Source organism: Chrysochloris asiatica, unplaced genomic scaffold (genome assembly GCF_000296735.1).
Source record: "Chrysochloris asiatica unplaced genomic scaffold, ChrAsi1.0 scaffold00179, whole genome shotgun sequence".
NCBI lineage: Eukaryota > Metazoa > Chordata > Mammalia > Afrosoricida > Chrysochloridae > Chrysochloris > Chrysochloris asiatica.
Genome location: NW_006408697.1, coordinates 1,084,990 through 1,101,969, shown reverse-complemented (window position 1 = coordinate 1,101,969; position 16,980 = coordinate 1,084,990). Strand labels below are relative to the sequence as shown.

Sequence of the window (16,980 nt, the reverse complement as noted above, 5' to 3'; positions counted from 1 at the left end):
TGATTACACCATCATATTTGATTGACAGATTTGCTGGGTAGAGAATTCTTGGGTGGCAGTTTTTTTCTTTCAGGGTTTTATATATGTCTCCCCATTACCTTCTTGGCTGCATGGTCTCTGTTGAGAGATCCAAGCGTAATCTGATTTGCTTGCCTTTGTATGTTACACGTCTCTTTTCCCTAGCTGCTTTCAGGATTCTGTCCTTATCTTTGATTTTGGAGAGTTTGATTATTATATATCTTTGGTGATTGTCTTTTAGGGTCTATCTTTCCTGGTGTTCGATGAGCTTCTTGATTGCTTATCTTTTCACTTTTCAGGATGTTAGGAAAATTTTCTTCCAGAAGCTCTTCAACTATCTCCTCTGTGGACTTGTGTGATTCTTCCTGTTCCAGAATGCTGATAATTCTTAAGTTATTCCTCTTCATATTGTCCAACATGAATCTTAGGCCTTCTTCAGATTTTTTAAATCTTTTTTTGTTCTTGTTCTTCTATCTTAGTAGTGTTGAGAGATTTATCTTCTAGCTCAATAGTTCTGGCTTCTATCTCTTCATTTCTACTCCTTTGCCCTTTCATTGTATTGTCCATTTCTGATAGTCTAATATTAATCATTTGGACCTCTTTCTTTTGGTTTTGAATTGTTTCCAATGCTGTATCTATCTTATTTGATTGTTCCTGTAGTGCTTTCATGACTTCTTCCTTATTTTTCTCAACTGCATTGTATAGTGTTTTGATGCATTTTATGATCATTTCTCTGAATGCCTTCTCTGGCATTTCCAAAACCTGCCCATCTTCCAGTATGGAGTGTATGTCTACTTCCAGCTTATTTGCCTCAGCCACTTTATCTCGTTTATGAATATGGTCATCTGTTTCTGTTTTGGGGGCATATTTAGGAGTTATCTGTGGCCTTAATACTTAGATGAGTGTGTATGTTGATATTTTTTATCCTTTCTGATTTCCTCCAGGTAGATGTGATAAGGAAATGGGTTTTCCTTTTCACTCTTCTTCCTGAGAAATTTAAAGATGCCATTTTTGGTCGTTGTGATGTAACTCAGGATTTAATTTTCAGCCTATTTCCTTTTTAGTGTGCCTCTCCTGCTCCATAATCCCCATTCAGACCTTTTTTCTAGTTATAAACAATTCAGGGTCAGCTGTGGTTGTTTGGTTTTAAGTGGGAACTCTCATTTTAAATTTTGAGGAGATCTGCATGCATAGTAGAACCCTCAGCGGTGGGGGTATTGTGTTCATTCGCTCAGGCACCCCCTCTAGTCAACAGAATGGAGGTTCACTGCCAGTGAGAGACCAATGAACACATAACAACAACAAAAAGAATGTCCACACCTTTATCTCCATGGTTCTGTCAGGTGTCCGTGGCTTCTCTGATCCTTCCCCCCTTTGGTCTCTCCCAAGATAGTGGCTCTGGGAGCAGCTGAGTGTCTTGAATTAGAAAGCAATGGATTTCTTGCTTCTGCTACAATTTCCCCCAGCTGTAAGCCTTCCAACCTTCTAAATATTCCTTTATATGTGGTTCAGAGTTCCAACGCCATGCCCTGAGCCTACTTGGTCCGGGATTCTGTGTTTTTGCTGACTGTGCTCCTCACTGCACTTCCGCCCTTTCCGCCATCTTGTTTGTTTTCCTAACTTTGATTTCTTAGCTGTAGTTTCCATGGGTGGTGATTATGGATCTATGTAAATGAATCTTGACAACTTTAGTCTTTCATCTGTTTATCATAAACAGATGTTATTCATTGGTCTAGTTGTGAGGATTTTTGTATTTTTATATTGGGGTGTACTGAAGACAGTAGTCTTTGATGTACAGAATAAATGCTTCAAGTCCTTTTCACTGGCAGCAAGCAAGGTTGTATCATCTGCATACTGCTGGTTTTTAATGAGTCTTCCTCCAGTCCATGCCATGTTTTTCTGCATATAGTCCAGTTTCTTGGATTATTTTTCCAGCATACATATTGAATAAGTAGGATGGAAACATACAGTCCTGATACACACACACCTTTCCTGATTTTAAATGTCTGTTCTGTTCTGTTCAAGCATCTGCCTCTAGGTTTGTTTATTGTCATGAGCACAATTAATTGTTGTGAAATCCACATTCTTCTCAGTATTATCCATAATTTGCTTTAATCCACAGAGTCAGATTTTTTTCATAATCAATAAAACACAGGTTAACTTATTTCTGATATTCTCAGCCAAGATCCATCTGACATTACATATCCTCTTCTGAATGCAGCCTGAATTTCTGGCAGTTCCCTTTCGAAGCACTGCTGCAACCATTTTTGAATTACCTTCATGGTAATTTTGCTTGCATATGATATCATTAGATGATTTCCTAATTCCATTGTATCATCTTGCTTTAGAATATGGATCTTTTCTATTTCATTGACCAGGTTGCTGTCTTACCAAATTTCCTGACATAAACAAGTGAGTGCTTCTAGAATTGCATCTGATTGTTGAACCATCTCAACTTCCATAATCCCTGGAGCCCTGGTTTTTCCAGTGCCTTTAGTACATCTTGGTCTTCTTCATTGATCAGTTCTTGATCATATGGAACCTCCTGAAATGAATGAATGCTAAATCTTTTTGCTATAGCAACTCTGTGTAGTATTTCTAATTTTGATGCTTCCTGTTTTATTTAGTATTTTGCCCATAACATTTTCAGTACTAAAAGTCAAGGCTTGACTGTTTCCTTCAATTCTTTCAGCTTCAGCTTGAGAAATGTTATATGGGTTCTTCTTTAGGTTTTCTAACTCTGGATCTTTGCACATTTTACTGTAAGTTTTTTAGTTTTTGGTGTGTTTTTTTTGTTGTTGTTTGTTTTTAACCTTCTCAAGCTATTCTTTGAAATTTTCTGTTCAGGTCTTTTATTTCATTATTTCCTCTTTCTGCTTTAGCTATTTCACTTCAAGAACAAGTGTCAAAGTTTCTGCTGACATCCATTGTGATTTTTTTTTTTTTTTCTCTTTTGGCCGAGGGGATACGAGTGAGAAGTTTTAAGGCTAGGACTTGGGCTACATTTAGGCTAGGCCTAGAACTTCTTTTAATGTTTAGGTTAAGGATCAGGCTAGTGTTAGGGTTAGGAGTAAGGCTTAATCAAGCTATAGATTAGGTTTATTTATTTATTTATTTTCTTGAAATCTATTTTATTTCCTCTTCATTTCAAAGTTTTGTAATTACTAAATTATTTCCTCTTTTTACTTTATGAAGTTTTTTATTGTTGTTGCAAACTGATAACAGCTGGTTCCCTATTTTGAGTCTTGTAGGTTTGCTTTACTTTGAATGCTTTTGTGTTTCAGTCAAAATTCGGTTTGGCACTGTAGGATAAGCACTGGACTGCTAAATGAAAGCTCAGAGTGTGTAATCCAGCAACTACTCCTCAGAAACCCTATGTAGAGTCACTATGACTCAGAACCACCACTCATCTGTCAGTTTGTTGTATTGTGGTGGCTTTTGTGTTGCTGTGATTCTGAAAGCTCTGCCACCGATACTGTAAATACCAGCAGGGTCACTATCAATATTCTGGTGCTATCTGACAGTGTTTATCCACTATTCATAAGGTTTGCAATGACTAAATATTCAGAAGTAGTCAGCCTCTCCTTCTTCCTAGTTGTAGTCTGGAAGCACAGCTGAAACCCATCTCCCATGAATGACCCTGCTGGTATGTAAAGTATTGGTGGCAGATCTCGCAGAATCACAGCAACACACAAGCCACCACAGTACGACAAACTGACAGATGAGTGGTGTTTCTGCATCATAGTGACTCTACATAGGGTTTCTGAGGAGTGGTTGCTGGATTTGAACCTCTTACCTTTAGTTTAGCAGTCCAGTATAGTCCAGTAAGCACGATGAAGAGTACCAGGATATTGTCAGATGTAGGGCTAAAAAATGAGTCCCTCAGATTGGAAGGCACTCAAAATATGCTAGCAAAACATCATGAAAAGGGAAAAAAGAAGGAAAAGACCAAAATGAATATCAGAAGAGACTCTGAAACTTCCTCTCCAGTGAGATACTAAAGCAAGTCAAATAAATGAGAAGATGAAAGAGCTGAATAGAAAGTTTCAAAGGAAAGTTTGAGAACACAGAGTCAAATACTATAATGAAATGTGCAGAGACCTGAAGTTAGAAAACCAGAAGGGAAGAACACACTCAGCATTTTTCAAGTTGAGGGAACTAAAGAAAAAGCTCAAGCCTCCCCTTGCAACATTGAAGGGTTCTATGGGAAAATTATATTGAATGATGCAGAAAATATCAAAAGAAGTTGGAAGGAATGCACAGTCATTGTACCAAAAAGAAATAGTGATGTTAACCCATTTCAAGAGCTAGCATATGATCAATAGACAATGATACTGAAAGTCGAAATCCAAGGAGCATTGAAGGCATTAACAAAGAACAAGGCTCCAGGAATTTATGATATACAAATTGAAATATTTTAATAAATTGCAGCACTGGAAACACTCTCTTATCTTTGCCAAGACATCTGGAAGATAGCTACCTGGCCAACCGATTGGAAAATATCCGTAGTTGTGCCCAGTCCAAACAAAATATAGAAATAAATGCAGAATCATATTACTATTATATGTAAGTAAAATTTTGCTAATGGTAAGTCAAAAAGACTGCCAGAGATTCAAGCTGGATTCAGAGCAGGACGTGGAACGAGGGATATCATTGCTGATATAAGATAGATCTTGGCTGAAAGCAGAGAATACCAGAAAGATGTTTACCTGTGCTTTATTGACTACGCAGAGACTTTCTATTGTGTGCATCATGACAAGCTATGGACACCATTGTGCAGAATGAGTATTCTGGAACACTTAACTCTGCTCATGAGGAACCTCTACATAGACCAAGAGGCACTTGTTCCATGAGAACCCTGAATGGCTTAAAATTTGGAAAGTTGTGTGACAGAGTTGTATTTCTTCACCATACTTATCCAGTCTGTATGCTGAGCAAATAATCTGAAATGGACTGTATGAAGAAAAATGTGGCATCAGGATTTCAGGAAGACTCATTAACAGCCTTCTTGTTGAAAGTGAAGAGGATTTAAAATACTTACTGATGATGATCAAAGACCACACTCATGAGTATGGGTTGCAAATCAATGTAAAGAAAACCAAAATCCTCACCACTGGACCAGTAAATAACATCCATATAAATGGAGACAGGATTGATGTTGTCAAAGTCGCCATTTTGTTTGGATCAACCTTCAACACTCATGGAAGCAACAGTCAAGAATCAAATGACGTATTGCATTAGGTAAATCTGCTGCACAAGACCTCTTTAAACTGTTGAAGAGCAAAGATATCAGTTTGAGGACTGATCCAAGCCATGGTATTTTTGATAACCTCATATGCATGTGAAAGTTGGACAGCGACTAAGGAAGAATGTAGACAAATTGATGCATTTGAGTAATGGTGTTGGAGGAGATTATTAAAAGTGCCATGCACTGACAAAAAGAACAAACCAATCAGTGTTGGAAGAAGTACCACCAGAATGCTCCATAGAAGCAGGGTGGCAAGACGTCGTCTCTCATACTTTAGACATATTATCAGGAGGGACCAGTCCCTGGAGAAAGACATAATGCGTGGCAAAGCGGAGGATCAGTGAAAAAGAGGAAGACCCCCAACAAGATGGATTGGTGCAGCGATACCAGCAATATGCTCAAGCTTAGAAACGGTTGTGAGGTTGGCGCAGGACTGGACAGTGTTTCATTATGTTGTGTAGAGGGTCGTTATGAGTCGGTACCGACTTGATGTCACATAATAATAACAACCAAAGAGTCAGAACCTACTCGGCACTCAACAACAACATATTTGGATTTAGTTCTGGGTGATAATTGTCATTCGTGTTAATGTCAGGTTGTTGTTTGACGGTGTGTGTTCTCTGTCCAAGGAACTCCCTTTCTATTTTGTGTAAGGTGCTTCTGTTTTTGCAAATTCTTTTAATTTCTGTTTATCTGGTAATTCCCTTATTTCTCTATCATATTTGAAAGACAATTTTGCTGGATATATGATTCTTTACTGGCAATTTTTAATTCTTTTGGAGTTTTGTATATGTCATCCTAATGCTTATTGCCTGCATGGTTTCTGCTGAGGTATTATTAATCTTATAAGTTCTCCTTTGCAGATAACTTTTCAATTTTCCCAGAGCTGATCTCTCAGGATTCTTTCCTTGTCTTTAGTTTTTCAAAAGTTTACTTTTAATATGCCTTGGAAATTTTCTTTTGGAGTCTATCCTGTTTGGAGTTTCTTCAACTTCTTGAGTAGATATATTTTCATCTTTTACAATGTTAGGAAATTTTCTTCCAGCAAGTCTTCAATAGTTTTCACTATGACCTTCTTTTTGTCTCTTCTTGTTCTGGAATTCCAGTCATACTGAAGTTATTCCTCTTGAAAGTGTCTCAAACATATCACAAGCTTTCTTTGAAATGTTTTTGTATGTTGTTGTTATTTCTGATCATTCTTCTACCAGATATATATTGAAACATTTGTCTCAAATTCACTAGTCTTTCCATTTATTCAGTTTTAATTATTTACCCTTTTGATATATTATCTATTTCTGAAGTCTTAGTATTAATGTTCCAATTGCTGGTTTTAATATCACTTTCAGTTTTTCATTTATTGTGTCAGTTTGTTCTTGTAATTCCATCTGCAGTTTTCATGATCTGTCTTCTCAATCTTTTGAAGGTACTTGTTGTTGTTGTTAAGTGCCATGGAGTCGGTTCCGACTCATAGCGACCCTACACAGGGTTTCCGAGGCTGTAAATCTTCACGGGAGCAGACTGCCTCATCTTTCTCCCACGGACCCGCTGGTAGTTTCGAACTGCTGACCTTGCGGCTCACAGCCCGATTCGTAACCACTACGCTACCAGAGTTCCTTGCATATCTTTTTTTTTTTTTTCCGTAATTCCCTATCAAGTAGTTCTGATACCATTTCTGGTATTTTATTTTCTGATTCTGAATTTTCACCACTTGTTTGAAGCATTCTGTCCTGTTTCAGTCGTATAAGATGAAATTGTCTGCTTTCTCAGTCAATGTGATATCATTGTATTTATATTTAGCCAATGACTATGTAGGTGTGTCCTCAGGCACTCACCATCTGTCTCTTGGTTGATATAATACAGACTAGAATTGTAAGTGCAGTTCTCTGGGCACTGTTTTGCTCATTTCAGTCTTTTAAGTATCCTTTTTCTTCATTCATGTATGATGTCCGTGAACCTAACTTTTGTTGGATTGAATCCAACTTTCCCACTTATTAGGTGTGTGACTTTGAACAAATTAGTTAATTTATCTAAAGTTCAATGTTTATTGTCTATTTAATGAGACTAGTGATACCTACTTTGTAGTGACTATGAGACTGGCGATTGAAATGCTTCCGTTACAGAGAATGGCAGGCGATCCCATCTTTAGTGCTTGGAAATCAGCTCATGACAACAGTAGAAGCAGAAAAAACTATTCTTTAGCTTCATAAGGAACGGAAGTGTTAGTCAAACTGATACCTTTAGTCTTATTTCCTCTGAGCCACTGGTATGTTATGGTTTTATTTTCAATATTCAAATATTAATTTCTGTCTGTCTATATGTATATATTCATTGACAGTAAATAAAAGCAGAAAGTAGTTACTTTATTCTTTCAAGATGATTAGAATCACATGTCATCTTTCACTAAGGTGTTATTTCTTCAACATCCCATTAATATTAAATATTCTATTTTATTTGTAGAATGTCATGATACATTTTAAGTTTTACTTATATAGCACAGAAGGCAAAAGAAAACTCACTGCCATCAGGTTGGTTCTGACTCATAGCAACCCTGCATAGGGTTTCTGAGGCTGTAATCTTTACAGGACCAGGAAACCTCATCTTTCCCTTTTGGAGCGGCTTCGGGATTTGAACTGCTGACTTTTGCATTAACATATAATTCCATCATATCTTGTATCAGATGTCACCAATTTATGAAGCTATAGAGTTAGTCTTAGGTGTTCACAAATTTATATAGGTGTGAAGTATCGACTGTTGATAGAAAATATTACTTTAAAATATATTGTTAAATGCCTTGATGATTAATTAAACATATTATATTTAAAATCACTGCCTTAGGGTTCTTTGTGAAACATAATGAGTATAGAAATATATTCAGAATGAGTATAGAAATATAGATTTATTTGAAGGAATTGGCTCACACAATTGTTGGAGGCTGGCAAATTGTGAAGCTCTGTAGGTCAGGCAATAGGCTGGAGATTTCTGCATTCTTGTGTTAGAAGACAGAAAGAGTGAAGAATAAGGGAGTTCTGGCAAGATGTTTATTTGTGAATAGTAAGCAGAATGTACCCTAAGGAAAATTCAGTCTTCGTTCTTAAGATCTTCAACTGACTGAATAAGGCCCACCCGTGTATGAAGGGTATTCTGTTTTACTTAGGGCCAATTAATTTCATCAGGTTTATCTAGTTCACATAAAGCATCTAGTCCACTTTTTGACACAACTGGGTACCACCGCCTAGCCAGTTGACACACACAGTTAACCATGGTAGTTATGTTGTTGTTGTTAAGTGCCGTCGAGTCAGTTCCTACCCATAGCGACCCTGTATAGAGTTTCCTAGGAGCAGCTGGTGAGCTTGAACTGCCGATCTTGCAGTACAAACGGTTTGCAGTATAGCGTATTAACCCACAGTGCCACACCAGGACTCCAATGGGCTCCAGTGTGTCAACCCTTGTGAGGATGGCCCAGGACCAGGCAGTGTCCACATCATCTTCAGATGAGGGTGTGTAAGAATTATTGATGTTTAGAATATGGAAAAGATTAAGAATCCTTCCTTTACATCTTAGCTTTTTATGTAGATTTTAGATATGTTTGTTTCCTTCTCCACATCTAGTAAAATGGTCTGTTCTTAGCATATATTCAAGTAACAGATAGATGATCAAATAGCATTTTCATTGACTGTAGATTTAAATTGCACTGCCTTTTTTTTTTTTTACAGCCCACTCTCAGAACCTGTTTGTGGATAGTAGGAAGACTAGAATAGAATTCCATTGACAACTCAATTTTTAAAATGAAATGAATGGAAAAAAAACGATTTTGTAATCTGAGCTCACTGATGGCCTGGCCTTTAATACCAAAATATTGCTTTCTTTCTTTTAGATGGGAATGTGGTGGAGCCTGACATGTCTGCAGGGTTTTGCCCAGATCACAAGGCAGCCATGGTTTTGTTCCTTGACAGGGTCTATGGGATTGAGGTTCAAGATTTCCTCCTCCATCTGCTTGAGGTTGGCTTTCTGCCAGATCTCCGTGCTGCTGCCTCTTTAGATACGGTAATGCTTTGAATAATTTAGTCCCTTAGTTTAGACTCTTTGGCCTAGTGCTTCATAGATCTAGCCATTCATGCCTTTATCAACAAACATACTGAATACTTAGTATGTTTTCAGAGAAAAGAAAACAGATCACATCCTCACAAATTCACTAAATAGTGGGAGAAATTGACAGCCTCAGAAATGTAATTATTGAGAAGGTTGAATGGACACTGTTGAGTCACGTTAATGGCAGCTTTCTCCTGGTGCTGTTACGTGGTAGGGAGCAGAGAGTTTAAACTCCATCCTGCATGTGAAGTGACTCACACAGATGAGCCTCTCCCATCATTATAAATACCCAGCTTTCTGAAACAGTGTGATTCTTGTTGTTGTTAAGTACTGTCAAGTCAGTCTTGACTCATAGGGACCCTGTATAGGGTTTCCATGGCTATAAAACCTTCTCAGAGCAGAAAGTTTCATAGTTCTGCTGTAGAGCAGCTGGTTGGGCTTGAACTGTCAACCCTGTGGTTAGCAGTCTGGTTTTTACACTGCAGAGCCATTACACTCCTTTTCTTGGTTAGATGCTTTCAAATGAAACTCATAGCCTCAACTAGTGTATATGACAGTGTAGTAGCACCTTTGATGATTGATTCCCATGGATGTAAGCTGAACTACACATGATATGAAAAATAGAATTCAGGAAGAATTTGTAGCATGAAATTGATTTGACAGATAAGTTTTTTGTTCTCTCGTTCTTCCCCTGCTAAAGAGAAATACCCACACACTTTAATATCACTAGCATCTTTCATTGCTCATACCTGTGATATTTTATTATCTAATCTTAACCTCATAGGCTTTTTGAAGAATCTGAGAGAGAATCATTTGTTCATTTTTCCATATATATGAAAAATGGAAAGTTCATTGTATTTAGGAGCCAAAGATTATAGGGTCTACATTTAAAGACATGACTGAGCATTATGTTTCCATTTTTCATATTCATGTCATTTTCTACTTAGACATTGAAATTGCATGTTAGTTCCATGTTCCTGTTCAAAGTTGTCTGCGGCTTAACCCAAGCAACTTTTTGCTCTTGGTTCCTTTTGTAGGCTGCTCTGAGTGCTACAGACATGGCCTTGGCCCTCAATCGCTACCTGTGCACTGCAGTCTTGCCTTTGTTGACAAGATGTGCTCCCCTTTTTGCGGGCACGGAGCACCACGCTTCCCTCATTGACTCCTTACTCCACACTGTGTACAGACTCTCTAAGGGCTGCTCACTTACCAAAGCTCAACGTGACTCCATAGAAGTGTGTTTACTCTCCATTTGTGGGTAAGTGGGCTTCACACTCTACACCCAGTTTCTTCTTCTTTAAGAAAAAGGAATTACACTGGCCTTTAATGAATTGGTACGAATTTTAGAGAACGTTTCTGTACTCAAACTTAATTCATCCAGTTTCTTCTCTTTTAGGGACTCCCCTGTACTGAGGTCTGAGTCTAATCTGCGCTCTCTTGCTCGTGGTCACACCCATACCTCTGCAGGGTCTCTAGCACTAGACTCACTGTCGGCCTAAGGATAGTATGCTATTCTGGATGTTGGTGGTGGAATGATTGAACAGGTCCTTGGTCACCTCGTTGTTGTTGTTAGGTGCCATCAACTCGGTTTTTATAGCAACCCTGTTTAAGGTTTCCTAGGAGGGGCTGCTGGGTTTGAACCACCAATTCTGTGGTTAGTAGTCCAGTGTTTGTCCTTCAGCACTACACTAGGACTCTCTGATCACCTTTGTGTATGAATGATATATTCTTCCCCTTGTTCTCTGTGTGATAATGTTTTAATTCACCTTCAAGACGGGATAGACAAAAGGGAAAATTATTAAATGTAAAGATAAAAAGATATCATTTTGTCATTAATATTGTCATCTTGGTATTACTTGTGTGGTAGTGACTAGGCTGAATGAGTCCTTCTGTCCTGAAAGCCAGGACCTCGTTAGCTTTCCTATGAAAGCATCATTGTTTTGAAAGAAATGAGAAGTGACCTCCATTAACTCTATCTCCCTGGTTACCTGCTTCCTGTTTCCAGGAGCCTGGTTTAACTAAAGGTTGTTTAGAATCCTGGTTAGTCAAGTAGATTACAGTTCAGTACTTTAGCAGTAATGGGCTTGTGAAGGGGTTACTCAGAATTTCTGAAAGCTGACAAGTCAAACTGACTCAGATGAGGTATACTGATACCCTCTCCCATTCTAAAGAGTTGGACTCATTCTGTTTTAGGCCTACACATATATCAGTGCACAAAAGTATTGGTTTTCCTGGAAATAGAGACTACCCTAAGCTAGAGGGAAGCTAAAACAACAAATGTGTCAAGTGTGTGTGACAGCAGCCAGTGTTTGTGTGTGAAGGGAGGGAATGAGGAGGCTCATAGAAAAGAACAGACAATGTGTCTGTGTTTAATATAAGCAGACACCAAGAAGACCTCTCATAGAGAATACATATTGAAGACAATCTCTCATAGCTCTCTTACATGAATAATTGAAAACTGGCTTTAATAAAATAATTATTTATACGTAGCTAGAATTCAGTGTATGGCTACTTTATATTTGTATTACTCTTTGGTCAGAATGAGATTTATAAGTAGTGAGTTTTAGCTTCATGCTAAAGGGTATATGTTTTCAAACAAGTTGTGATCCTAAAATTTGAACCTCATTTTTCAAAGAAATAATTGGGCAGAGAAGGGAGAATAAAAACCCAAGTGGGCAGGACAGACAAGTAGTATGTATTCTTGAGTTACATAGATTATGTTTGAGTACCTCACTACTGATTTGTCCTCAGATTGCTAATGTATTTTTCCTGACCCTAAAGATCTGTAAAATGGAAGCAATAATACGTATTTCACAGGGTAAATGAAGTACAGTGCTCAGCAGTTTCTGATATGTTGTTGTTAAGTGCCGTCGAGGCAGTTCTGACCCATATCCACCCTGTAATAGGGTTTCCAAGGAGCGGCTGGTGGATTTGAACCACCGACCTTGCTGTTCAGACCAGCCTTAGCAGCTGTTCATTATGTTTCAGCATTCTTTTTCTTCCTCTTCTGGCAAAATGACTGTCACAGCCTTCATTTATTTATTCATTCTTCTCCCACCTCCACCTTTCTGCTCCTACATACCTTCTTCTTCCTGTTTCTGATTCAGTAACTCAAGACCTCTGAGGGAGAAAAGCATTTTCTAGAATTAATGAAGTGAGGGTACGTGCTTTCCAAATGATGTTTATGTGCAGCTGTGAGTGGTTAGGGATGAAAGAAGCAGTAGCTGACATAACTTAGTCTAATGAGTTATCTACTTGACTTAGACCTAGTCCTCCTTATTAGTAAATTGGCTTTCTTCCAACAGCCAGTTGAGACCTTCCATGATGCAGCACTTACTCCGAAGATTCGTGTTTGATGTCCCATTACTAAACGAACACGCAAAGATGCCCCTTAAGGTACGTGCCGAGGGTGCCGACGTGTGAGATCCCTGCTTCCTCCGGCTTTCTTACCTGCTGCGGTACCTGGACCTCTTAGATACATCGTGTTTCATCACCCATGCTCCATAGTTCTTCCAGTTGTTAAATAGAAACATTATAGAAATGTGCACATTTGCCAAGAATAAACACTTAAGTAAGCAAGGAAAGCTAGGATTAATTTCCAAGTGGATCACAAAGGAAAGATGAACCAAGGTAGTCTTCTGTTGAACAAATGAAATATCATAACAACTTCAAGGGACCAAGATAGGCCTCAGGAACCATGGTTTCTAAATTGGTAATCAATGGCAGTTTCCAAATTCCATTGTATAGGAACCAAGAATAAGAACTCTTTCTATGTCTGAAGTAAGAGATTGTCCCGGTGTATTTGAGAAAGCCCCTGACATTTTGTCCATCCTGCTTTTCTGGTCAAATGGTGACAGATCACACCCCAGACTGTTTTACTGACTTGGGCATATTGTCCTTCTCTGCCCTTCCCGCTCTCCTCCCCTAATCCAGGTTAGAATGTTCCCTGCATCAAGGCTGTATGGTGAACTGGTAGACTCGCTCCATGACCCCTCTGCAGACCATCTGTTGTTGTTAAGCGTGTCCTGGAGTTGGTTCCACTCATAGCACCTTGAATAGGGCTTCAGAGGAGTGGCTGGTGAACGTGAACTGCTGAGCTAACAGTTAGCAGTACAGCACTTTCCCTACACCGTACTCCGTGGGTGTCTTTCCCATGCTTTAACTCTCTGCTAACAATGGTATTGACGAAGGGCGGGAGATGTAAAAGGAGGAGTCTGTTGTTTGAGCTCTGTTAAACTCAGCATTCTTAGATAATTAGCAAGAATCATCTTTTTCTATGAAAATAGACTTTGTATGATAAATAAAAAATGATGTAGTACATTTTAAAAATAAGCAATATCCTTACCAAAACAAAACAACAACCCATTTTTATTATTTTCAGTCTGGTAGCGTAGTGGTTACGAATCAGGCTGCGAACCTCAAGTTCAGCAATTCAAAACTACCAGCTGTTCCCTGGGAGAAAGATGAGGCGTTCTGCTCCCGTAAAGATTTACAGCCTCGGAAACCCTGTAGAGGGTCGCTATGAGTCGGAACCGACTCCGTGGCACATAACAACAATATAGCCCTGGTTATGCAAAATTGTATTTATACAAACTAATTGGAAGATAACCTGAACAAGATGCAATATGTGTGGCGCTACAAGATAATGCACTGGACCATAAGGTCGGCCGTTGGAACTCACCAGCCACTTCTCAGAAACACTTGTGAGTTGGAACTGACTCAAAGGCAATTAACAACAGCATTCTTTATATAGCAAAGTTCCTTTACATTAGTGATATTTTCATGTTAATCCAAGCATTTTACATTTCAGTATTTCAGTATTTGAGTTGCCTAAATTGTATATGGGGGATAGGGACTGTGTATGTGTTTGAAGGGGAAGTGGGGAGGCAGGGTGGTGGTATGTGAACGTTTTGTAACTGAGATAGAAACCAAACCAGAAGGAGTATTTCAAGTGTACAGGTTTTCAATGCTAATTACAGTGCCCCTTACTAAGAGATTTCCAAACTGTTATACTTGATTATTAAAGATAAGTTTATTAATTTGGTTAACAGTTGTGACTATTTACTGCTTTATATGTAGCTTTAAAACAAATGAGCAGAAAAGCTACTAAATAATTGAAAGATTTTGTCTTTGTCCTGGAATTTTTGGTTTAGTCCTGAGCAGATAAAATATAAACAAGAGAAAAATGCAAGGAGCAATATAACCCTAAAACAGCAAGGTACCCAGAAGCCCCACAGGAATGCAGTGCACAGGAATAACTGAGAATGGCCATCTTGAAGGTTATTTAGAAAAGCACGTCTTCAGATAATTCATAAAGTGTGATGATAAAGAACAAGCAGAGAGGAAGCAAAAATATTCATGGATGTTTATTTCTTTTTGAGTGCACATTTTAGTGAACCCTGAAGACATTTGGAGTCTTGGTGTGGCGCTGTAGGATCAGCACTGGGTTGCTAGCCGCAATGTTGGCAGTTTAAACCCTCCAGCCGCTCCCTGAAAACCTATACAGGATTGCTATGAGTCAGAACTGACTCAACGGCACTTAACAACAACAGATATTTAACGATACCACCTGATGATCCCTCTGGCCTACCTGGTTATTAATCCTGTCATTTTATGATGAAAGTGATTAATAAAATCATGAATATGAACAACAATGCTCATCTGGATCATTGTTAATAGTCAAAAGGTAGAGCCAATCTAAATCTCCATCAGCAGATGAATGGATAAACAAAATGTGGCTTATCCATACAATGGAATAAAAATGAAATATTGATACACAGTAAAGTGTAGATGAATCTTGAAAATGTTGTTGGTAGAGTTCTTGAGTCAGCTCCAACTCATAGTGACCCTGTGCAAAACAGAACAAACTATTGCCTGGTCGTGGGCCAGCCACACAATTGTCCTGTTTGAGTACATTGTTGCAGCCACGTGTCAATCTATCTCATTGGGGGCTTTCCTCTCTTGCACTAACCCTCTCCTCCACTAAGCATAATGCCCATTTCCAGGGACTGGCCCTTCCTGATAGCATGTCCTAAGTCTTGCCATCCTGACTTCAAAGGAGAATTCTGGTTGCACTTTTTCCAGAACAGATTTGTTTGTTCTTCTAGTACTTTCAAAATTCTTTACTAGTCTTCACCAACACCATAATTCAAATGCATCAATTCTTCTCCAGTCTTCTTTAATCATTGTCCAATTTTCACATCCTGCTGTGATACTGTAGGATAAGCAATGGATCGCAAGGTCGGTTTGAACCACAAGGTTGGCAGTTCAAACTCACCAACTGCTCCTTGGAAATCCTATACAGGGGCGCTATGAACTGGAACTGACTTGATGGCACTTAGCTATTGCTAACAGGTAATTGAAACTGATTTGGGTCAGGTCCCACATAGTCCTCAAACTAACATCTTTCAACGTTAACAGTTTAATAAAGAGCTCTTTGGCGGTAGATTTGACCAATGCAGCACATCATTTGACTTATTAAGTGCTGCTTCCATGAACATTGAAATTCAATGTTCAAACAAAATGAAATTCTTGACAACGTCAATCTTTTCTTCACATATCATATCATTTATTCTTCAGGTAGTGAGGGTTTTTGTTTTCTTTACATCCACTGTAATCCATAGTGAAGATGGTTTGATCTTTATCAGTAAGAGCTTCAAGTCTAATTCACATTCAGCCAACAAGGTGTGTCATCTGAATTTTGCTTGTTGTTAATGGGTCTTCTTCCAATCCTGATGTCACATTCTGCTTTACTTAGGCCAGATTCTTGGATTATTTAGTCAGCATACAGATTGAATATGCATGGTGAAGGGATGCAGCACTGATACACACCTTTCCTGAATTTAAAAGTCAGTGTTCCCTTGTTCTGTTTGAATGACTGCCTCTTGGTCTATGTATAGATTCCACCTGAGCACAATTAAGTGTTCTGAAATTTCCATTCTATTCAGTGTTATTCGCAGTTTGTTATGACCTTCATAATGCCTTTGCATTGTCAGAAACACACAGGTAGCAATCTTTCTAGTATTCTGGACCTTTAGCCAAGATCCATCTGATGTTAACAGTTTTATTCCATTTTCCATGCCCTCTTCCGAATCCTGGTATGGCACTTGAGGATAAGCACCGGATCGCAAGGTCACATGAATCTCAAGATCAGTGGTTCAAACTCATTAACCGCTCCTCACAAATCCTAAACAGGGTTGCTGTAATTCAGAATCGACTCAACGGCACTTAGCAATAACAACTTCTGAATTCAACTTGCATTCTCAGCAATATGTATTATTGTACTGTTGTAACTGGTTTTGAATTATCTTCAGCAAAATTTTACTCATGTGCGATACTGATATTGCTTGATAATTTCTGCATTCTGTAAGGCCTCCTTTCTTTGGAATGGGCACAAATATGGATCTTTTCCAGTTGGTTGGCCAGGTATCTGTCTTCCAAATTTTTTGGCATAGGCTGCTAACTGCATCCAGTACTGCATCAGTGTGTTGAAACATTTCATTTGTTCCTTTACTTCCTGGGTTCTTATATATTTGCCAATGCCTTCAGTGCAGCTTGGACTTCTTCCTTCAATACCATTGGTTCTTGATCATATTCTGCCTCCTGAAATGGATGAATGTTGACCA

General features: G+C 38.6%; 1 protein-coding gene across 1 annotated transcript in view; it reads left to right on the top strand.

The window, feature by feature from the left end:
• RYR2 (ryanodine receptor 2 (cardiac)) overlaps positions 1 to 16,980 on the top strand; it is a 786,033-nt gene that overhangs the window by 474,883 nt on the left and 294,170 nt on the right. Inside the window, exons 49-51 of the mRNA XM_006872010.1 lie at positions 9,141 to 9,310; positions 10,393 to 10,613; positions 12,661 to 12,751. Of these exons, the coding sequence (XP_006872072.1) occupies positions 9,141 to 9,310; positions 10,393 to 10,613; positions 12,661 to 12,751 (482 nt within the window). The remainder of the gene's footprint in view (positions 1 to 9,140; positions 9,311 to 10,392; positions 10,614 to 12,660; positions 12,752 to 16,980) is intronic.